We start from the raw sequence: 24978 nt of genomic DNA, 5'->3' as shown, positions 1-24978 counted from the left end.
TATCTAATCTGTGTCTCCTCCCTTTCAGTTTCATCCCATTGCTTCTGGTCTTTCCTTGTACAGATGAGAATAGGGCTGATCCCTCCGCACTGTGACAGCCCTTCAGATATTTGTAGACAGCTATTAAGTCTCCTCTCAGCCTTCTCTTCTGCTAAACATTCCCAGATCCTTTAACCGTTCCTCATAGGACATGATTTGCAGACCGCTCACCATCTTGGTAACTCTTCTCTGAACTTGCTCCGGTTTGTCTGTGTCTTTTTTTAAAGTGGGGTGCCCAGAACTGGACCCAGTATACCAGATGAGGTCTGACTGAGGAAGAGTAGAGGGGGATAATGACCTCACATGATCTAGACTCTATGCTTCTCTTAATACATCCCACAATTGTGTTTGCCTTTTTGGCTGCTGCATCACATTGTTGACTCATGTTCAGTCTATGATCTATTAGTCTACAGTAAGTGACTTCTGTATGTCCCCTATGATGTCCCCTGTATGATTACAGCCGCTCCTCTCCTCATAAAGGTTCCTGCAGGACGAGATCCTCCACATCAGCCAGTTTTCTCCTGAATGACCACCAAGGATGGACAAGGAGCGGAATGAGATTACGGAGATCCTACTGAAGGCCGCCTTGGAGATCATCTACCTGCTGACCGGAGAGGTGAGCGGCTCTAGATCTCTGCCTCTGTATTGTGGTGCTCCTGTATCTCCTCTTCGGTCGGTTTTTGTTGTTGGTTCGGTCTCCGGCGCTCCGGACGTGTGATGGTTTGTCCCGGTGTGGCCAGTAGAGCGAAGTGTGATGGTTGTCAGTGAGAGAAGTGTGATGGTTGTCAGTGAGAGAAGTGTGATGGTTGTCAGTGAGAGAAGTGTGATGGTTGTCAGTGAGAGAAGTGTGATGGTTGTCAGTGAGAGCAGCCCGGCGGTCCTGTAGATAGGATGCATCTTACTGGCCCCATAAAGACATGGTGTTACAGCGGCTTCCACCCCCTCGGGGGCCTTCCTCAGCCATCATGAAGTGGTTCCAAAGAGGCATATAATTAATATACACCCATATATATATATATATGACGAGGCAGACATGGGGGGATTACTTGGCACTTAAAAGAATCCCAGAACAGGATGAGCAGTAGATACTGAAGGCCATGTAGACTGTGTACTCCATACCTCGCTTGGCTGTATACCAGCTGAGAGCTCCGTGCAGAAGACAAGTGGGGCCACCCCGCTTGTCTTCTGTATCCTCTGTATAACAGCCGGGCGCTCTGAGCAGGGAACAGCTGGATGCAGAAGACTAGCGGCCCGCTTGGTGTTTATCCAGATGATTATGATGTCATCGATGTAGCAGAAGTAGGCCAGCGGTTTCTTGGGGCAGGAGGCCAGAAAGTCACACTCCAGTTTTGCCTTGACAAGGTTGGCATACTGCGGTGCCATTTTACTGCCCGGCGGTCCCGGTGAGCTGCAGGAATATCTGTGTGCCAAAGGAGTAATAATTGTGTGTGAGGATGAACCTTGTGAGGGGTAACATCCTGTTTGTATCAGATCTAGGAGATCACCTGCTTCCTCTTGCTGGGAGCAGTCACATCGAGCTACTCTTACACGGGGCGATAATTACCCCGGTGGAAACAGCTAATTTGGGTGCTAATTGTCCAACGTATTCCGGCCGCCAGCGACAGATCGCTCACTTCTCGGAGCTCCTTGGTTTTTAGCATTAGTAAAAGCCAAGTGACTGCTGGGACTTGTAGTATTTGTTTACTGTGACTGGAGGCAGCCGGAACCATTCCATTCACCTGAATAACTATTGCTCCTGCGTAGGGCCCTGGAGCGGCGGCGCGGCATAGGGCCCTGGAGCGGCGGCGCGGCGTAGGGCCCCGGAGCGGCGCAAGGCCCAGGAACACTCTGAAGTGTCATCGGGGCTGGAGGAGGGTCCGACTCCTTACATCCAGGCATAGGGCTCTGCACAATCGGCTGATTATGATGGGCGCGGGCCGTACGTGTGGTGCTTCAGGCAGGACCTTTATCAATCGCTGGCAGAGATTATTATATATGTATAATGTACGATCACACACTGTCCTGATAAGATGCGGTGATTGAGGTGTAGGATCTCCATTATTAACCAGATTGGATAGGATTTAACCCCTTCCCCTGCGGACACTTTTGGCCCTCCTGACGTGTCACTTTAAGTGGTACTAACTTTCTAATGCTTCTCCTATAATTGTTCATCTCACGAGGCGACTTGAAGATGAGATCCTTTGATGGCTTGGATGATACACTGCAGTACATATGTACTACACTGCATTCTGTGACACCGTCAGGTCATCAGTACAGCCTGTTACCGCTATGGCTACCATCAGCGCTCCGTGATCTCATTGTGGAAGGGAGCCCTCTCCAAACCCTTCAAATACTCCCAGGACTTACAGTAAAGCCAACTGGGTAGTCAAATGACCAATAATCTGAGGCGCGGATCAACACTAGTAGGTAACAAGAATGAAGGCAAGGAGCTCTGCAGTAGATGACAGAATGGTGATCAGACGATGATTGGATAATGAGCAGATAACTGACCCCAACCTATGTTTTCCTAATCTATCCCTGACCCCGACACCAGATACTACTGATGTGAGTGTCCATGAAGATCTGCCTAATGCAAACCCTATTTTAACACTGACCCTGACCATGGGAACGCACAAAGACCCAGAGACAACAAAACTGAGCAGAGCTGAACTAAGAAGTGATACAAACAAAAGCTACAAGGCTAGAAGCAAGAACTGGACCTGAAGTAACCACGGGAACAAGACTACACTAACAAAAAACAAGATAAATACTAGAAATACTGGCTATAAAAGTACATGGTTTACACTATAACCAGCAACACATTGCAGAAGCAAGGAAAATTTAAAGAGAGGCTAACCAATCAGAAGAGGCTAGACTGCAGCAGTGTGGTCAGCTGACTCACTGTAATTTATTTGCTGTGGGACAGTTGCATAGCAACTGCACAAACACCAAGCTAGTCGACAAGATGATGAATCGGCAGGAGAATTCCTGATGATAACCCTATGTTCCTACCTCACACTACAGTTTACTGCTGGTTATCTGTGTACTGATCCTAGACTGTTGACTACACTTGCTTCATTGACAACACCCATGCAGATTGTTTCAGCCACTGGTCTCCAAACCCTCTACCAGTCCTTGACATATGAACCTCCAGTCATACCTGTATTGCATTCTCTCTCACACAGTTGGTCACGCAACCGCAAGTCACATGCTGCAACCTCTGGGAGTGGGCGCTTAAACGGTCAGACCAGACAGGAATAGCAAGCGCTGTCTATAGTGTCTGGAGTCGCATCACTGGTACTGTTGTATCAGAAGAATGGGTGGAGACAAGCTGCACGCCCACAACTTCATTGGCTGGGCCGGAGAATGGGTTTCCATTATGTCCCCTCCTGTCTCGTTGTGCCACTGACCCTATGGCCTCTCTGCCTTGTGCCCTTACCAGCTTCTGCACTAGACTGCGCCGGAGCAAGGACAGGAGAAGGCAGAGTGCCGGGGGCTAGTGACACTCCGCCGCTCTCCCTCCTTCCCTTCAGGGATCCTGCTCTGCCGGTCTCCTCGATGCCGTTACATATTGTAAGGATTATGTGACGCCGGCGAGGAGACTGACAGCGGGTGACCAACTTCGCCAGAGCAGGGACAGGAGAAGAAGGCAGAGCACTGGGGGCAGTGACAGCGGTGGAATGCAGCGGAGGGTGGGGGGAATGCAGCGCCAACGCTGGCAGGGAAGGTCGCCGAGAAAAGTATCACTGCAGACCTACGAGCCCGGGAATATTGACACCGGGGGAATGCAATGGATGATGAAACTTAAACCGCCGAAGCCGAAAGGGAAGAAGGTTGCCGGGGGAATTATGAGAAATATATAATGAGGATTCAAATCAGAATCAAATAGTGAGATTACTCACCCGGCGCACGGTGGGTTAACCCCGGCAAGTGGTATCCCATCGGCACCCTACGTCCTGGTTAGTGTGTAGAGATGTCTTTTACCCCAGTGGTGTCCGTAGAGACGTCCAGAGCCGTTGGGCAGTCTGATGATAACAGATGCTCACTAAATATAACTTATAGCAAAAACATGGCGCCGCGCTACTTGGGGCCAAAAGTAGCACTAGTGCATGATGGTGGAGTCCAGTAGAATTTTATTCCTGATGCACACTTTTCGGCACTTAAAACAAGCGTGCCTTTGTCAAGCATACCTTACCGGGGCAATTATGACAGCGGGGCTAGGAGCACAAAACGGCAGATTCTCCGGCCCAGCCATACAGGTTGTGGGCATGCAGCTTGTCTCCACCCATTCTTCTGGTGGAGACTAGATACAACAGTACCCGCGTCACTTCCTCTTAGTGAAGACTTTATGCCTCCACATTTGCACAGCAGTCAGCGCAGGGCAGTGTAGAGTGTTTATTCCGTTCCTTACACATTTCGGTATCTGGCAGTTCTGCTTGTGGACAGCTGATATCGTTGTGCATTATTGATTTTGTGTTGGCTTATCTGTATGACTCCACCTCCGGTCACCCCTATTATTACACTGTATATCTAACAGGTACCAGGACGATCTCCAGTTCCCCATTTACAGATGCTATATACTTAGCACGTGTTTGTTATACTAGCTTCATATTATTCTGGAGTATTCGCTATATACACTCACTGACAAAAAAGTAATGCACTAAGAAGGAGTTGTTGGAATCGAATGAAACTTTATATTTGTGAATGTAGTGATGATATATGGAAGTGATTTACAACAAAAGCATCAGTTTACTGGGGAAAACTGTCTGTTGGGCAGACATGGAGGCTCTAGTACCCTGTTGGGCAGGCATGGAGGCTCTAGTACCCTGTTGGGCAGGCATGGAGGCTCTAGTACCTTGTTGGGCCACCTCTATCTTGGATACAAGATGTGATACGTGGTTATGAAGGCTCTAGTACCCCGTTGGGCCTCCTCTAGCTTCTGTACAAGATGGGATATGAAGGCACACAGGCTCCGTATGTTATCTTGCAGCACATTTGCCCACAAATGTCACAGCTGGACCACTAGATCCTGCCTTGCAGGCTGCTGAAGCTGGCATCTTGGCTAGTCCCATGAATACTAGATCAGTGATAAATCTGCCGACCGGCAGGCCAAGGAAGTATGCCAGGATTTCTGGCATATATAGTTGAGCAGTTAGTGTTAAATATGATGGCTGCCTAGATCATCACACCAGCAGGGGGCAGCGTGCTGCTCCACAGCAAAGGCAGGCTTGAGGCGCTTACTCCGAGGTCTCCAAACTCGGACACAACTCTCAAACAGATCCTTGAATCTTCGCCATAGATGATACGGTTGGAGTCTGCAGCAGTCCAGGGGTCTCTACACAAGAGTGGCCTCTGAGAGCCTTTTTAGAAGCACTATGGTCCCTGGTGGCAAGAGCCGGTGTCTAATCGGACCCCCGCTGTAATCCTTTACAGCGATACGACACGTCTATCTGGGTGCAGTATTATTTTTGTTAATGTGCCATATTAATGGATTCCAGAATATTCTGTAGACCTCGCCGTGTCTTATACCTCCGACATTGTGTCTTCCTCTGGGACCTCTTGTCATTACTTATTGTAATTCTTCTTATTTGGTCAGTCCCAGAGTTTGCTATCGATAATACTGTCACTCCAGTGGATGTAGATCCGCTGCGCCTCTAAGGTGATCTGACATGGAGCTGGATCTGACGGCTGCCCATGGGCATCCCTGGTATTCACCCTTTAACCCCACCACTTGGGATCTGGTCTTTGGTTAAGTGGTAGCTGAAACCCCTTGGTCAGGAATATTGTGACGCGGTATTGGAGGGTGTAAACGGAGATGTAGTCGAGGAACAAACAGCGGTCAGGAAAGATGGCAGGCAGAAGAAGTTACATCCATTATCTAGCCGAAATGAGGATAGCAGAGTAGAACAGGCATGGGTCAAAAACTAGGAGATCAGATGGAAATACTTTTAGCTCCTTTACACAGTAGGAGGCCAATTGCTCAGGCAGCCTCCAATGGGGTAGGGCGCCTTAGATTGGAACCGTTCCTAATTGGCTAGATGTAGGCATGCACCCTTCAGGCAGGAGTAACAGCTGGGATGCAAGGAAAGGGGACCCGGCGCCAGGTGACACTGGGACCATGGCCATGCCCATGACCAATGGCAAGAGTAGGTAAGAGATGCTGTCACCCGTGGCTAGTGACCATAACACCTATCTGCACATCACGTGTGGCTGGTCTCTATCCTAATAAACCACAACGCTCAGGACTCTCTACAGAGCTCATTAAAAAGCGTAATAAAGGTCTCAAATGTCTGTCTTGAGTGTACTAATAGAAGTATGGCCACTAGATTACCAGAGATGAGGCTTAATGTGTAATATACAGGTTATATCACTGATTACTAGAGATGGAGCTTAATGTGTAATATACAGGTTATATCACTGATTACCAGAGATGGGGCTTAATGTGTAATATACAGGTTATATCACTGATTACCAGAGATGGTGCTTAATGTGTAATATACAGGTTATATCACTGATTACCAGAGATGGGTCTTAATGTGTAATATACAGGTTATATCACTGATTACCAGAGATGGGGCTTAATGTGTAATATACAGGTTATATCACTGATTACCAGAGATGGGGCTTAATGTGTAATATACAGGTTATATCACTGATTACTAGAGATGGAGCTTAATGTGTAATATACAGGTTATATCACTGATGACTAGAGATGGGGCTTAATGTGTAATATACAGGTTATATCACTGATTACTAGAGATGGGGCTTAATGTGTAATATACAGGTTATATCACTGATTACCAGAGATGGTGCTTAATGTGTAATATACAGGTTATATCACTGATTACCGGAGATGGTGCTTAATGTGTAATATACAGGTTATATCACTGATTACCAGAGATGGGGCTTAATGTGTAATATACAGGTTATATCACTGATTACTAGAGATGGGGCTTAATGTGTAATATACAGGTTATATCACTGATTACCAGAGATGGTGCTTAATGTGTAATATACAGGTTATATCACTGATTACTAGAGATGGAGCTTAATGTGTAATATACAGGTTATATCACTGATTACCAGAGATGGGGCTTAATGTGTAATATACAGGTTATATCACTGATTACTAGAGATGGGGCTTAATGTGTAATATACAGGTTATATCACTGATTACCAGAGATGGGGCTTAATGTGTAATATACAGGTTATATCACTGATTACTAGAGATGGGGCTTAATGTGTAATATACAGGTTATATCACTGATTACCAGAGATGGGGCTTAATGTGTAATATACAGGTTATATCACTGATTACCAGAGATGGGGCTTAATGTGTAATATACAGGTTATATCACTGATTACCAGAGATGGGGCTTAATGTGTAATATACAGGTTATATCACTGATTACCAGAGATGGGTCTTAATGTGTAATATACAGGTTATATCACTGATTACTAGAGATGGTGCTTAATGTGTAATATACAGGTTATATCACTGATTACCAGAGATGGGGCTTAATGTGTAATATACAGGTTATATCACTGATTACTAGAGATGGAGCTTAATGTGTAATATACAGGTTATATCACTGATTACCAGAGATGGTGCTTAATGTGTAATATACAGGTTATATCACTGATTACTAGAGATGGGGCTTAATGTGTAATATACAGGTTATATCACTGATTACTAGAGATGGTGCTTAATGTGTAATATTCAGGTTATATCATTGATTACCAGAGATGGTGCTTAATGTGTAATATACAGGTTATATCACTGATTACTGGAGATGGTGCTTAATGTGTAATATACAGGTTATATCACTGATTACCAGAGATGGGGCTTAATGTGTAATATACAGGTTATATCACTGATTACTAGAGATGGTGCTTAATGTGTAATATACAGGTTATATCACTGATTACTAGAGATGGTGCTTAATGTGTAATATACAGGTTATATCACTGATTACCAGAGATGGTGCTTAATGTGTAATATACAGGTTATATCACTGATTACCAGAGATGGTGCTTAATGTGTAATATTCAGGTTATATCATTGATTACCAGAGATGGTGCTTAATGTGTAATATACAGGTTATATCACTGATTACTAGAGATGTGGCTTAATGTGTAATATACAGGTTATATCACTGATTACTAGAGATGGTGCTTAATGTGTAATATTCAGGTTATATCATTGATTACCAGAGATGGTGCTTAATGTGTAATATACAGGTTATATCACTGATTACCAGAGATGGTGCTTAATGTGTAATATACAGGTTATATCACTGATTACCAGAGATGGGGCTTAATGTGTAATATACAGGTTATATCACTGATTACCAGAGATGGGGCTTAATGTGTAATATACAAGTTATATCACTGATTACTAGAGATGGTGCTTAATGTGTAATATACAGGTTATATCACTGATTACTAGAGATGGTGCTTAATGTGTAATATACAGGTTATATCACTGATTACTAGAGATGAGGCTTAATGTGTAATATACAGGTTATATCACTGATTACTAGAGATGGGGCTTAATGTGTAATATACAGGTTATATCATTGATTACCAGAGATGGTGCTTAATGTGTAATATACAGGTTATATCACTGATTACCAGAGATGGGGCTTAATGTGTAATATACAGGTTATATCACTGATTACCAGAGATGGGGCTTAATGTGTAATATACAGGTTATATCACTGATTACTAGAGATGGGGCTTAATGTGTAATATACAGGTTATATCACTGATTACTAGAGATGAGGCTTAATGTGTAATATACAGGTTATATCACTGATTACCAGAGATGGGGCTTAATGTGTAATATACAGGTTATATCACTGATTACCAGAGATGGGGCTTAATGTGTAATATACAGGTTATATCACTGATTACCAGAGATGGGGCTTAATGTGTAATATACAGGTTATATCACTGATTACTAGAGATGGGGCTTAATGTGTAATATACAGGTTATATCACTGATTACTAGAGATGAGGCTTAATGTGTAATATACAGGTTATATCACTGATTACCAGAGATGGGGCTTAATGTGTAATATACAGGTTATATCACTGATTACTAGAGACGGGGCTTAGGGCTCATGTCCACGGGCAAAATGTGATTTAAAATCCGCAGCGGATCTCCCGCGCGCGGATCCGCACCCCATAGGGATGCATTGACCACCCGCGGGTAGATAAATACCCGCGGATCGTCAATAAAAGAGATTTAAAAAAAAATGGAGCATGAAAAAATCTGGACCATGCTCCATTTTCATGCGGGTCTCCCGCGGGGACGGCTCCCGCGGGCTTCTATTGAAGCCTATGGAAGCCGTCCGGATCCGCGGGAGACCTAAAATAGGAATTTAAAAGAATTACTCACCCGGAGCGGGCGCTGAAGCTCTGCTCTTCCTCACGGCCGCATCTCCCTTGCTTCGGCTCGGCAGATGTGCCCGGCGCATGCGCGCGGCACGTCGACGTGCCGCCGGCGTCAGGAATTCATCCGCCGGCCGAAAAAGAAGATCCGGCCGTGAGGAACAGCAGAGCTTCAGCGCCCGCTACGGACAGGTAAATGCTTTTAAATTCCTATTTTAAGCACTCATGTCCGCGGGGCAGGAGGGACCCGCTGCAGATTCTACATGTAGAATCTGCAGCGGATCTGATTTTCCCCGTGGACATGAGGCCTAAATGCGTAATATACAGGTTATATCACTGATTACTAGAGATGGGTCTTAGGCCTCCTTCCCACGAGCGTGACGGGCTCCGCCGCGTAATATTCCGCTGCGAAGCCCGTCACGGCGCCCCCCAGAGACCCTATACTTACCTGCGGGAGATAGCGTGAAATCGCTTCCCCGCCCACCGCCGCCGCGTCACCGCCCGTCACCGCCCACCGCCGCCACGTCACCAGCCGTGTCACGTGCCGCGGCCGGCCGTGTCACGTGACGCGGCCGGGCGCGTCATATGACGTCATATGACGCGCGGCGGTGGGCGGGAAAGCGTTTTTTCACGCTATCTCCCGCTGGTTACAGCGGGAGATAGCGTGAACGGACGGCTTCCATTGACTTCAATGGAAGCCGTCAGCGCGTACAGCCCGTCCTCACCCGCAGAAAATAGAGCATGCTGCGGGTGAGGACGGGAGAAATCGCGATGCGTAATTCCGCGGTGGAATTACGCATCGTGAGCATGGAGCTATTAGGTTCAATAGAACCTAATAGCTGCGGGCAACGCAGCGGATTTTCGCCGCGAATTATGCGGCGGAAATCCGTTCGTGGGAAGGAGGCCTAAATGTGTAATATACAGGTTATATCACTGATTACTAGAGATGGGGCTTAATGTGTAATATACAGGTTATATCACTGATTACCAGAGATGGGGCTTAATGTGTAATATACAGGTTATATCACTGATTACCAGAGATGGTGCTTAATGTGTAATATACAGGTTATATCACTGATTACTAGAGATGGGGCTTAATGTGTAATATACAGGTTATATCACTGATTACCAGAGATGGTGCTTAATGTGTAATATACAGGTTATATCACTGATTACCAGAGATGGTGCTTAATGTGTAATATACAGGTTATATCACTGATTACCAGAGATGGAGCTTAATGTGTAATATACAGGTTATATCATTGATTACTAGAGATGGTGCTTAATGTGTAATATACAGGTTATATCACTGATTACTAGAGATGGGGCTTAATGTGTAATATACAGGTTATATCACTGATTACTAGAGATGGGGCTTAATGTGTAATATAAAGGTTATATCACTGATTACTAGAGATGGGGCTTAATGTGTAATATACAGGTTATATCACTGATTACCAGAGATGGGGCTTAATGTGTAATATACAGGTTATATCACTGATTACTGGAGATGGTGCTTAATGTGTAATATACAGGTTATATCACTGATTACTAGAGATGGGGCTTAATGTGTAATATACAGGTTATATCACTGATTACTAGAGATGGGGCTTAATGTGTAATATACAGGTTATATCACTGATTACTAGAGATGGAGCTTAATGTGTAATATACAGGTTATATCACTGATGACTAGAGATGGGGCTTAATGTGTAATATACAGGTTATATCACTGATTACTAGAGATGGGGCTTAATGTGTAATATACAGGTTATATCATTGATTACCAGAGATGGTGCTTAATGTGTAATATACAGGTTATATCACTGATTACTAGAGATGGGGCTTAATGTGTAATATACAGGTTATATCACTGATTACTAGAGATGGGGCTTAATGTGTAATATAAAGGTTATATCACTGATTACTAGAGATGGGGCTTAATGTGTAATATACAGGTTATATCACTGATTACCAGAGATGGGGCTTAATGTGTAATATACAGGTTATATCACTGATTACTGGAGATGGTGCTTAATGTGTAATATACAGGTTATATCACTGATTACTAGAGATGGGGCTTAATGTGTAATATACAGGTTATATCACTGATTACTAGAGATGGGGCTTAATGTGTAATATACAGGTTATATCACTGATTACTAGAGATGGGGCTTAATGTGTAATATACAGGTTATATCACTGATTACTAGAGAGGGGGCTTAATGCGTAATATTCAGGTTATATCATTGATTACCAGAGATGGTGCTTAATGTGTAATATACAGGTTATATCACTGATTACTAGAGATGGGGCTTAATGTGTAATATACAGGTTATATCACTGATTACTAGAGATGGGGCTTAATGTGTAATATACAGGTTATATCACTGATTACCAGAGATGGTGCTTAATGTGTAATATACAGGTTATATCACTGATTACTAGAGATGGTGCTTAATGTGTAATATACAGGTTATATCATTGATTACCAGAGATGGTGCTTAATGTGTAATATACAGGTTATATCACTGATTACTAGAGATGGGGCTTAATGTGTAATATACAGGTTATATCACTGATTACCAGAGATGGTGCTTAATGTGTAATATACAGGTTATATCACTGATTACTAGAGATGGTGCTTAATGTGTAATATACAGGTTATATCATTGATTACCAGAGATGGTGCTTAATGTGTAATATACAGGTTATATCACTGATTACCAGAGATGGTGCTTAATGTGTAATATACAGGTTATATCACTGATTACTAGAGATGGGGCTTAATGTGTAATATACAGGTTATATCACTGATTACCAGAGATGGGGCTTAATGTGTAATATACAGGTTATATCACTGATTACCAGAGATGGTGCTTAATGTGTAATATACAGGTTATATCACTGATTACTAGAGATGGGGCTTAATGTGTAATATACAGGTTATATCACTGATTACCAGAGATGGTGCTTAATGTGTAATATACAGGTTATATCACTGATTACCAGAGATGGTGCTTAATGTGTAATATACAGGTTATATCACTGATTACCAGAGATGGAGCTTAATGTGTAATATACAGGTTATATCATTGATTACTAGAGATGGTGCTTAATGTGTAATATACAGGTTATATCACTGATTACTAGAGATGGGGCTTAATGTGTAATATACAGGTTATATCACTGATTACTAGAGATGGGGCTTAATGTGTAATATAAAGGTTATATCACTGATTACTAGAGATGGGGCTTAATGTGTAATATACAGGTTATATCACTGATTACCAGAGATGGGGCTTAATGTGTAATATACAGGTTATATCACTGATTACTGGAGATGGTGCTTAATGTGTAATATACAGGTTATATCACTGATTACTAGAGATGGGGCTTAATGTGTAATATACAGGTTATATCACTGATTACTAGAGATGGGGCTTAATGTGTAATATACAGGTTATATCACTGATTACTAGAGATGGAGCTTAATGTGTAATATACAGGTTATATCACTGATGACTAGAGATGGGGCTTAATGTGTAATATACAGGTTATATCACTGATTACTAGAGATGGGGCTTAATGTGTAATATACAGGTTATATCATTGATTACCAGAGATGGTGCTTAATGTGTAATATACAGGTTATATCACTGATTACTAGAGATGGGGCTTAATGTGTAATATACAGGTTATATCACTGATTACTAGAGATGGGGCTTAATGTGTAATATAAAGGTTATATCACTGATTACTAGAGATGGGGCTTAATGTGTAATATACAGGTTATATCACTGATTACCAGAGATGGGGCTTAATGTGTAATATACAGGTTATATCACTGATTACTGGAGATGGTGCTTAATGTGTAATATACAGGTTATATCACTGATTACTAGAGATGGGGCTTAATGTGTAATATACAGGTTATATCACTGATTACTAGAGATGGGGCTTAATGTGTAATATACAGGTTATATCACTGATTACTAGAGATGGGGCTTAATGTGTAATATACAGGTTATATCACTGATTACTAGAGAGGGGGCTTAATGCGTAATATTCAGGTTATATCATTGATTACCAGAGATGGTGCTTAATGTGTAATATACAGGTTATATCACTGATTACTAGAGATGGGGCTTAATGTGTAATATACAGGTTATATCACTGATTACTAGAGATGGGGCTTAATGTGTAATATACAGGTTATATCACTGATTACCAGAGATGGTGCTTAATGTGTAATATACAGGTTATATCACTGATTACTAGAGATGGTGCTTAATGTGTAATATACAGGTTATATCATTGATTACCAGAGATGGTGCTTAATGTGTAATATACAGGTTATATCACTGATTACTAGAGATGGGGCTTAATGTGTAATATACAGGTTATATCACTGATTACCAGAGATGGTGCTTAATGTGTAATATACAGGTTATATCACTGATTACTAGAGATGGTGCTTAATGTGTAATATACAGGTTATATCATTGATTACCAGAGATGGTGCTTAATGTGTAATATACAGGTTATATCACTGATTACCAGAGATGGTGCTTAATGTGTAATATACAGGTTATATCACTGATTACTAGAGATGGTGCTTAATGTGTAATATACAGGTTATATCACTGATTACTAGAGATGGGGCTTAATGTGTAATATACAGGTTATATCACTGATTACCAGAGATGGTGCTTAATGTGTAATATACAGGTTATATCACTGATTACCAGAGATGGTGCTTAATGTGTAATATACAGGTTATATCACTGATTACTAGAGATGGTGCTTAATGTGTATTATACAGGTTATATCACTGATTACCAGAGATGGTGCTTAATGTGTAATATACAGGTTATATCACTGATTACTAGAGATGGTGCTTAATGTGTAATATACAGGTTATATCACTGATTACTAGAGATGGGGCTTAATGTGTAATATACAGGTTATATCACTGATTACTAGAGATGGGGCTTAATGTGTAATATACAGGTTATATCACTGATTACCAGAGATGGTGCTTAATGTGTAATATACAGGTTATATCACTGATTACTAGAGATGGGGCTTAATGTGTAATATACAGGTTATATCACTGATTACCAGAGATGGTGCTTAATGTGTAATATACAGGTTATATCACTGATTACTAGAGATGGTGCTTAATGTGTATTATACAGGTTATATCACTGATTACCAGAGATGGTGCTTAATGTGTAATATACAGGTTATATCACTGATTACTAGAGATGGTGCTTAATGTGTAATATACAGGTTATATCACTGATTACTAGAGATGGGGCTTAATGTGTAATATACAGGTTATATCACTGATTACTAGAGATGGGGCTTAATGTGTAATATACAGGTTATATCACTGATTACTAGAGATGGGTCTTTCATGCGGGAATTTCTTCTGATTACCACATTTGGAGTTTTTTCCTGAATGTCTCTCCATCCACAGGATTACACCGCAGTGAAGACGTCCGGTGACTCTGTGACTCCCATCATCCATCTCCAGGAGTCAGGAGGATGGAGCCGGACCCCGGGCCCCATCACAGAGCCTCCCCCGCACCTCCTGACCAATAAGGAGAAGATCCTAGAGCTCACCAAGAAGATGACGGAGCTGCTGACCGGAGAGGTGACGCTGCGGGGAATGTGGGGGACATTATACAGTAACAGGAGGGTCGGGGTGATGACTGTATATTGTGTTGTCAGGTTCCTATAAGGTGTCAGGATGTCACCGTCTATTTCTCCATGGAGGAGTGGGAGTATATAGGAGGACACCGGGATCTGTACAAGGACGTCATGATGGAGGACCACCAGCCTTTAATTTTACATGGTAAGAAAAATTTTACATATATACAGTGTGAGGCAAAAGACTGGACACACCTGTTTAACAGATATAATAATCAGAAAATTGACTTCCAATGTGTGAAAATGTTAATTGGGAGAGAGGCTGCATTTTTTTGGTGGAGGAAATGTTTCAGTGGCCGTTTTGAACTCTGCTAAGTCAATTCTGGCAAAGATTGATAAGTCACATGAGCCACCTCCCATGTGAATAAGCTGAGCTGAATTCAATATGATGGAGTTCAAAATGGCCGCCGAAAACCTCTCCTCCACCAAAAAATACAGCTTCCCTCCCACTTAATACTGTCATATATTGGAAGTGAATTTTCTTATTGCTACACCTCGTTGAACAGGTGCATCCAGACATGGCCTCATCCTGTCATATACACACACATGTGCACAAATATAGGGTGACACGTGTGTCCTTAATACCATCATGATGTAATGGAGAAGCTCCTCGTTTTCGGTTCTTTTCCCATCATCTTAAAGCCCTACCTTTGCAGTAAAAGTGAAGCGCCCCCAGAGAACTCCAGCCACCTGATGGATGCTGATAGACTACCCTTTTGGCATCCATCGGGCTGTTATGAGGGGGACATAAAGAGTCGCTTCATCCTCCTAAGGGTATGACCATATAAAAACTAAAATGCCATTCTATGCCATGTATTCCACGGCAGGAATTCGAGGCTTCTTCTTTTTGTGGACCCAACAGAGAATGAGATGTTCCTGCTTACGGTCCAAGGAAGTGCAATGTTATCACAAAGTTCAAAAGCCGCACATCTTGTGCGAAGTAACGTTATGGAAGACCCAGAGGATCGGTAATGGCTGATCGCATGGATGGATTGACGAAATGGTTAGATACCATCCTTGTCCAACACAATATCCAGGTCACTGGTATGTAGAGTGTGGATCCAAGGATCTGTCCGAATGCCAGCAGGAATCAGAAAGGATTTGTTGTCCACTTAATAGCCAATTTGGGTCTCTTCTATCATAAAGGGTTATCTGGCTTGTATGAGATTAGGTTGGAGAAACCTGATCTAGTAGATACTGATTACCATAACATTAAAACCACCTACTTACTACAGTGAAGGTCTCCCTCCTTCCACCAAAGCAGATCTGAACCATCGAGGCCGGACGCCACAAGACCTGTGAAGTATTGGAGTAATCGCCTAATTTAGTTGATACTCGAGGGGTATCGAAGCCTCATCAACCAGGCCTGCCCAATTGTCTGTACGGTGCATCAGGGAAAAACACAACCCGGAGCAATTAGATCTTCTTCGAAAGAGGGTTTTTATTTTCAAAAAGTTGAACAAAGGACTCTATAATAGACCTATCAAAATTGGACAACGCCGGACGTTACCCCGCTGCAGTGCGATAAGATCACATCATTATGAACAGTTTGATCATTCGGAATATGAGGCTTGCACACGCTTATTATTGATAAGTACAAACATTTGGATGTAATGATCATAGATGTACTCCAGGACATGCTCACACCCCTCCCGGATTCCAAGGAGTTGTGGATACAAGTGTAACACAGGTCATCTTAATGCTTTCCCAGAAGTGTTTTGTGGCATTTGGACAAGATGTTAGCAGCAGATCCTGTACGTTCATTGGTACGGCCTCCATGGATCAAACGGGTTTCTCTTGTTCAGATGAGATGTGGGAGAAGTCTCGCTACTGAACGATCCCAGTTACCTAGTTCTCGCCTCCTTGTCCTGACCCCGCCTCTGTCTTGATTGCACTTCCTATAAAAGGGCCTAATTATTCTGCTCCACAGCACTGTTGGATCAGCTCCACTTGCCTCTTCCTCTGCTATTTCTACAAGACCTCCTGATACCGACTTTTGGCTTCCCTCTCAACTACTCTACCCGCTTCATCCATCTGTACTGCAAACCTAGACCTCCCATTGCTGACTACTGGCTTCCTTTCTGACTACGCTACCTGCCTCCATTTGTACTGCAAACCGTGACTACCTGTTGACCACCTCCAGCTTCCTCCCGACTACTCTTCAGACCTGCAGCTACTACACCTGAGGCTCCACACTAAATGACTACACCGCCATTAGGAAACCCCTTTGATATTAAGGAGAGACTTGTCTGTACAATATTGGATAAGATGTATGTGTCACATCTTCATGATGCTAGGACCCGGGCATCCAGCAGAACATTACACCAGCCCCACCAGCTTGTCTTCCAATCCTGGTGCCATCTCTTCTCCAGGTAATAATACCTCCACAGCGCCACCTATTGGAAGGCAGCATTCCTTCAAGCCAAAGCCAGATTTTTTTTACCAGTCTTGCAACAATGACTGGGAATTCAAAGCAAAGCCAGACTCCATGCACAGACAGCTGTTTCAGGGTATTTGCCCTTCATCAGTGTACAGTAGGAGTCTGGCTTTGCTAGTCTGGCACTGTGGATGTATTTTATCCATCTCCCTTATTTGCATATTACCCAGAGGAGCATGAATGGCCTTTTGAGTCTCCTCACTCACCATCTAGGTGCTCTCCCTGAGGAGAAAAGATAGTGTTTCTTCTCCAGGTTAGTGTCACAACTAGCTGTCCACATGATGCTAGTACCCAAGTACTCAGCAGCACATTCCTCATCACACGTTCTTCACCGGCTCTTCTTCCTAAAATGCATCCTGGTTCCATTTCTTCTTCAGGTAAGTGACCTTCCCAACCATCCTCTTGATGTAAAATGTGATTTATTAGACCACGTACCTTCTTTCATTACTCCATGCCATGGTGCAGTTCTGATGCTCATATGCCCAATGTAGGCACATTTGGCAGGAGACAGGGGTCAGCATGGCCATTCTAACTGGCCTTGATCTGTGCCAACCCGCACACAGAACTTCGATTCCCTGTGTGTTCTGACCTTTTCTATCTTAGCTGGCAGTAACTTCACTCCCCACACATAAGTGAACCTTGGGCATCCATGACCCTGTCCCCGATTACTGGTTGTCCTTATTTAGACCACTTTTGGTAGGTAATAACTACTACATCCTGGGAACACCCCACAAGACTGTCTGTTCTGGAACAGCTCTGATCCCATCGTCGACTTATCACCGTTGTTCAGATCATTACACATGTTCCTGTTTCCAACTCATCAACTTCAAGAACTGACTGATTACCTTCTGCCTAATATATCCTCGCCTACAGGCGCCATTATCACCAGGTAATCCTTGTTATTCCCTTCACCTGTCAGTGGTATTATAGTCTTATGGCTAGTCAGTGTATATATTGAGGGGGGCATTGCTGTCCTTATGCACTATGTTGACAGAAGTATTGGGACGCACATAGAAGGTCATGAAATTGGATTTGTTCAGTTTTCCATCCGGTGTTGGGCCGCCCTTGGCCTCAATGACTGCAGTAACCCTCCTAAGCTGCTTTCCAGCAAATTCTCCTAGATGCACGCAGGGATTTGCCTCCATTCCTCGAGGAGAACTGTGTTGGATGATGGACGTGTTGGGCATGCACAGATACAACATTCTACTTCATCTCTAAAGATGCTCGATGAAATCGAGATCCCGACTTTGGGCGGCCAATGACGTTTGTAGACATTCTGCTCCTTGGACCAAGCCATAACACTGCATGCTGTATGACATGGCGCTCAGTCATGTTCGTAGAGACACGGAGCTGTACCAAAGTATTACCACAGGATGGGTAATTACCGTCGTCCAGAATGTCTCTGTACACACTGGTGGTGTGGACTTCTCCAACATCTCAGTGCCTACTTATCCCTGGTGGGGAGGAAACTTGAAGCAGTTATTTTCTTTAGTGCAACTACTTTCTTGTATTGATGAAGGTCTTCACTATGGGTGTCCATTCTTGAGAATTCCCTTATAATCGAGTGTCTCCTCTTGCCTGAATGGGTCGGGGAGATACCATGGTACAATTTTGCTTGGCAGATCTGCATCCTGCTACATCCAACTCTATTCATGTGGTCACATATTGACTCTCATGTACCGTAGGGCACGTCACATCTACAAGGCGCTGGGACCTCGGTACAGTTGGTGAGAACTAGATTGCATATTCTGCCTTGATGGATACATCTGGAAATGATGAGTGACGTGTATGATATATATATGAAGGAGCTCATGTATTCCGTAACTGTGTGTCTCCACAGATGGAGCCGGTAGGAGAAATCTCTCGGAGAGACGACCCTGTCTGTATCCACAGGACTGTCCAGAGGAAGACCCCGATGTCCCGGAGAACCAGCAGGTAGATGGCTGTAAAGTCTCACCAGAATATGAGACTAAAGTAATTACACCCGAGTGCATCTCATGTTTTCTTGTTTCTTTAGGGTGAGAATCTGATTAAGATTAAGGTTGAAGTTAAAGATGAAGCAGTAGAGACGGATCATCCGTGTAAGGAGGGGGCTTTCATTGAGGGTCACCTAGATACTACTGCAATCATCTCATCACATACAAGCTATTCCATCACTGTGTGTTTTACAGATCGACTGATTGGAAGAAATCCCCCAAAGAGTTCCCGTCCTCTGTATTACCATTACTCTCCAGAGGAAGACCCCGATGTCCCGGAGAGCCATCAGGTAGCTGACACTGAGCCGTGTAGTACATCTATGTAGGGCGGAATGAAGCTTTTTGGTCCGGATAGATTTTTCCCTCAACTGCTGTGTACTAAATTATTTTGTATGTCAAATCAGGTTAAATGTGTGACGGGTGTTAAAATGGAAGTAGGAGGAGGAAAGAGGATGACGGGCGATCACCCGTGTAAGAGTGAGGAGGGGATGCCAGTAGATGTTACTGCAGGTATGTAATAACAGATGTAGAACATGGATTTAATAATAACAAGACATAACTTGGAACACCCCCCCCCCCCCGAACTCCTGTGGATCAGCAGGATCACAGCACCTTATAATGTGTTACTACTTAAAAAATTATGTCAAAACCTCTTAAAATAGAAAATTGCTTTGTGTCTCCTCATTTTGACATCCATCATTATTATTGTTCTGTCGATTTCTGTGGGGCGAGCTCCATTTTTATTGGTACATTTTGGGTTACATACAACATTTTGACAAATTTTTTTTTTTTGTTCAATCTTTTTGGCCAAGACATTTTTTGGACCAAGAGAATATATTATTTTCAGATCTGCCCCGAACTCCGTTACGTGTAAACGCACCCTTGTAGAGCTGATTTATTTCTGGCTAAATTATTAAAACTGACCCGTACACCTTCCTGTAATAACTGAATAGTGTAATGATTGTAATAGAAGGGGTTAATGCTTTACACCGATGCTTTCCTTATCTCCTCCTATCTCAAACAGAGGGAGAGCAGAAGGGAAGCACTGACATGCTGGAAGAGTTTGTTACTCAATCACATTTTCCCAGCCAGCGCTGTGATTGGCTGACACTGATGCCGTCATCAGGACCCGAATCAACCAGGTCCTGATAACGGCACCCACACAGGTTGGGTTTTATTAGCTGTGGCGGGTTGCGATCACCTGCTGACAGCAGAACTTAAATTTACATAGCTGCTGCACAGAGCCCAGGCACCAGCGACGTAAATTTACTGTGGGGGGGCTGCCAACAGGTTAAAAATCTGAAACTGCATTAAAGTCTCCATGGTTTTCCAGCCTAATAGGAATGTTATGCATTGCTGTACTTTGATTTGGAGAAACAAAATCCCAAACTCCATTTCTATCTTCACAGAAACTCCTGGTAAGATCTCTGAGGAAAACTTAATATCATTGCTAAATTATAAAGTGGAAGATGAAGAAATCACGAAGAACTCGGCAAGAAATCTGGTTCCATTTAATGTGCATCCAGCATTTCACAGTATAGCTGTATCCTATAATCCCGGAGAACCTTCTTCTGACCAATCACAGATTGTTACCCCAAGTACAGCTCTGAAAGGGGATAAAATGACTCAATGTGGTTATCCATATACAAAGAACTCAGGGATTTCTGCACCCAAAAGAATTCGCTCAGGAGTGAAGCCGTACTCCTGTTCAGATTGTGGCAAATGCTTTAGAGATAAATCAAGTCTTGTTAGACATGAGAGAATTCACACAGGAGAGAAGCCGTTTGCATGTTCACTGTGTGAGAAGTGCTTTTCAGATAAATCAAGTCTGATCAGACATGAGAGAATTCACACAGGTGAGAAGCCATTTCTATGTTCACTGTGTGGGAGATGCTTTACCAATCAATCACATCTCGTTAAACATGTGAGAATTCACACAGGAGAGAAGCCGTATTCCTGTACACTGTGTGGAAAGTGTTTTACAGATCGATCAAGTTTTGTTATACATCAGAGAATTCACAAAGGAGAGAAGCCATATTCATGTTCAGAATGTGGGAAATGTTTTACAGATAAATCAAGTCTTGTTATACATCAGAGAATTCACACAGGGGAGAAGCCGTATTCATGTTCGGAATGTGGGAAATGTTTTGCCGATAAATCAAATCTTGTAATGCATCAAAGAATTCACACAGGAGAGAAGCCCTATTCATGTACCCTATGCGGCAGAGCTTTTACAAATAAATCGAGCCTTGTTAAACATGAGAGAAGTCACACAGGAGAGAAGCCGTATTCATGCTCAGAATGTGGGAAATGTTTTACAGATAAATCTAGTCTTGTTATACATCAGAGGATTCACACAGATGAAAAGCCGTATTCATGTTCAGAATGTGGAAAATGTTTTATTACAAAAGGCAAGCTTAGAGATCATCAGACAAGTCACATAGGGGAGAAGCTGTTTTGATGTTTGATACGTGGAGAACATTTTACAAGGAAATCAAATTTTGAAAAACATCAGAGGATTCACATAAATTAAAATTTTACTAATTAAATATTTATTTCTTGGAATGTGGGAAATGTTAAAAGGGCGGAAAGATTTTAACACATCCGGTTATTTACAGACATTACAGCCAATAATGTAACCCGAATCTGCCAAATGCCCAAATTCTACTTGACGGTGATCTGTGATGAGGATCCATGGAGGAAAAGTATTGTGGATATAAGGAAGATAAGGAGAGCCTTGTTTATTATCATAGCAGTGATGCTGAAGGTCACCAAGAACCTCTCTTCTTAGTACTGCACCCATAAAGTCCCCCACACTGCAGGAGAATCCAGAGGGACAGGTGGAGGAAGAAGTAAGGGCACATCATGTAAACTTCTAGTTTAACCTGTGGATGAGGACATAACATTAATTGTGAACTTAAACACTATAAAATGATAAAAGTGATGAGACAGAAGAAAAACTGACAAGTGGACTAACGGCAATTATTCAAGAAAAATTACAGTTCTTTTTTTTTTCCGGAAAAGGAAATGAGGTAAAAATATTTATCACTACAGTAAAGACCGAGAACTGGAATCGGGAGCTCCTGGTTTGGGTCAAAGGATCAGAAGTTCATTCCTCTGGGTGAGGAGGTTTCTGAAGTCTGGATGGGGATTCTTTAAGCCACCAAGGGACAGTGGACTAGGCAGAGCTCTGCGCGAGGCGGCCATGATGGTGACTTGAATGCTACTTCAAGGAGGTTTCTGCCATCCTAGTGACTTATAGGCCACAGTGGTGGCAAGTACATGTAGTAGAAGTGGTGTAAAAAAACTAGGACTTGGGTCTCCCACAGCGTTTTACGCATTACAGCCCATATGCTCTGCCGGCAGAGACCCCGTATGGTCTGAGTATGGCACTGCTCATGGCGGCGTATCGCGTCACGGACATGCGCAGTGGTTTTTTTCCCCTAAATGACCTGCTTTGTTCAGAGCGGGGATGTGTTTGGAAACGCTTCCCGTACAACAATATAGTGTATGGACAGCATATCCTACACAGCTCATACAAGGGCTGCATATGATACACAGAGGAATAGAGCATGCTGCGATTTCTCTTGCGTATCAATACGCAGTGTCCACACGCTCGTGTGACGTACTTTGGTTGATTTACTTTCATTGTCTCCATTCACCATGTATTGTGTGTGAGCAACGCAGGCGTGATACGCCGTGGAGACACAGTCATGGACCTGAGCCCTTAGGCACAAATCGCACTCACGGAATATAAAGATAACGAAATGTGAAGTTGGCTTTATTGATGCGTTTCGAGGCGATGTGCCTCTTGTTCCAGCAGCTGGGCAGTAATCTACAGTAAAGAGGTGTTCCCATCACAAGAATCTGATTTCAGTGGGTTCAAAATCACAGAACCATGTGCTCACCCATTTTTTCCAAAATGCTCCATTCTCCAGATGTTGCAGATATTGATTCCACTGCCCTCTGGAGGTTTACGGTTCGTTGCCTCTTCTATGGAAGAAAATAGCAGATCACAACGGTAGCTGGTGTCTGAGCCAAAATCTAGTGGCCACGCGCTCCTGAAATCCCAGCCACCGGATATAGATGAAAGAAGTGGCACAGCACCGGCCTCGTCCGCTATTTCTTTCCATAGAAGATCTGGTCTGTTTCCCTGGAAACTGGCATTAAACAACCAGAGGAATTAATATCTGGGGAACGGAGCCATTTGTACATAACCGTGTTAGGGGTGACTGCGTTATTTTGCTATGTCCCAAGATACGAACACCCCTTTTATTACATATGGACCACGATTAAAAGCAGATAACACAATATTTCATATGACAGCACTAGAGATGAGCGAGTAGTGCCTTAGCCGAGTATCTCCCCGCTCGTCCCTAAAGATTCGGGGGCCGGCGGGGAAGAGCGGAGAGTAACAGAGGGGAGATCTCGCTCTCCCCCTGCTCCCCGCCGCAACTCACCTGTCACCGGCGCCGGTCCCCGAATCTTTAGAAATGAGCGGGGAGATACTCGGCTAAGGCACTACTCGCTCGAGTGATGTGCCTTAGCGAATATACTCGCTCATCTCTAGACAGCACGAATTTGTGTAAAATACCAAAGGACTATTCAGATGCGATAAAAATTAGTAATAAAACTATATATTCTTCAATTTAGTGGAAATGTATCAGCAAAACAAGAAATGTTTACGAGGCCAGATGATAAAAGTAGCATTAATAATAAAACAAAGGATTTCTCAAAAAGCACGTCAATAAATTTAAAAAAGCTCCACAAGCTGCTCAGAGGCCAATCATTAGCTTCTTTTTTTTTCCTACTAATTTCTTATATTTATTACTTGCATGTTGAGTAATTAATGTCCAACTGTGTAAAAGAGGCACATCGCCTCGAAATGTGTTCCTTGCTGGCTAAAAGTAAAGCTAGTCTCACATGTCATCATCTTCCCTTCTTTCATTTCGCCTTCCGTGTGTGGTTTGCACCGGACTCCTAGCTTTTTTGCGCCTCTTCTACTATATTCTGATGAAGGACACAGTTGCCAACATTTCAGTAATAAAGCAGTTTTGTGAAATCTACCCTTAGGCTGGAGACAACAGGGTATTTTCTTGCATTTTGTGGATCCTGCAGGAAGGACCAGCAGAAGCCTTTCTCTTATATTTCCCATTCCATTAGAATCCATTCCTCGCTTTGTATGAAAACAATCACAAAAGTATCAGATGTGTCACCATGCCTAGATGTAGGGGACTCTAAAAGGCCAACTAAAAGGTTGTCGAAGGGAAGATGTACAAACCGGTCCAATAGCAATTATTCAGCTGTGCAGAGACCCATCCACAAGTGGAGGTCTCAGACAGCTGCCAACAGGCCCAGCCAGTAATCTTCTCTCAAGCTCATCTTGCTGAGACAAAGGCTTGAAAGAGTTTA

At 43.0% G+C, this 24978-nt stretch overlaps 1 protein-coding gene across 1 annotated transcript; it reads left to right on the top strand.

Annotated features, from left to right (window-relative positions):
• The first annotated feature begins 523 nt into the window (after positions 1-523).
• LOC136627290 (oocyte zinc finger protein XlCOF22-like) lies at positions 524-24632 on the top strand. Its single transcript, XM_066602278.1, has 7 exons — positions 524-655; positions 14921-15298; positions 19431-19525; positions 19608-19671; positions 19762-19856; positions 19971-20076; positions 20976-24632. The coding sequence occupies exons 2-7, from the start codon at positions 15214-15216 to the stop codon at positions 22025-22027; spliced, it is 1497 nt and encodes a 498-aa protein (XP_066458375.1). The 5' UTR covers positions 524-655; positions 14921-15213; the 3' UTR covers positions 22028-24632.
• Positions 24633-24978: the final 346 nt, after the last annotated feature.

Source organism: Eleutherodactylus coqui, chromosome 5 (genome assembly GCF_035609145.1).
Source record: "Eleutherodactylus coqui strain aEleCoq1 chromosome 5, aEleCoq1.hap1, whole genome shotgun sequence".
NCBI lineage: Eukaryota > Metazoa > Chordata > Amphibia > Anura > Eleutherodactylidae > Eleutherodactylus > Eleutherodactylus coqui.
Note: the sequence above shows the minus strand (reverse complement) of the source record. Positions and strands in the feature narration are given on the sequence as shown.

Coding starts and splice junctions, on each gene's coding strand:
- LOC136627290 (XM_066602278.1), top strand. CDS start 15,214: ATGGAGGAGTGGGAGTATATAGGAGGACACCGGGATCTGTACAAGGAC. Junction 19,857..19,970: donor ATGTCCCGGAGAGCCATCAG/GTAGCTGACACT, acceptor ATGTCAAATCAG/GTTAAATGTGTGACGGGTGT. Junction 20,077..20,975: donor GCCAGTAGATGTTACTGCAG/GTATGTAATAAC, acceptor CTATCTTCACAG/AAACTCCTGGTAAGATCTCT.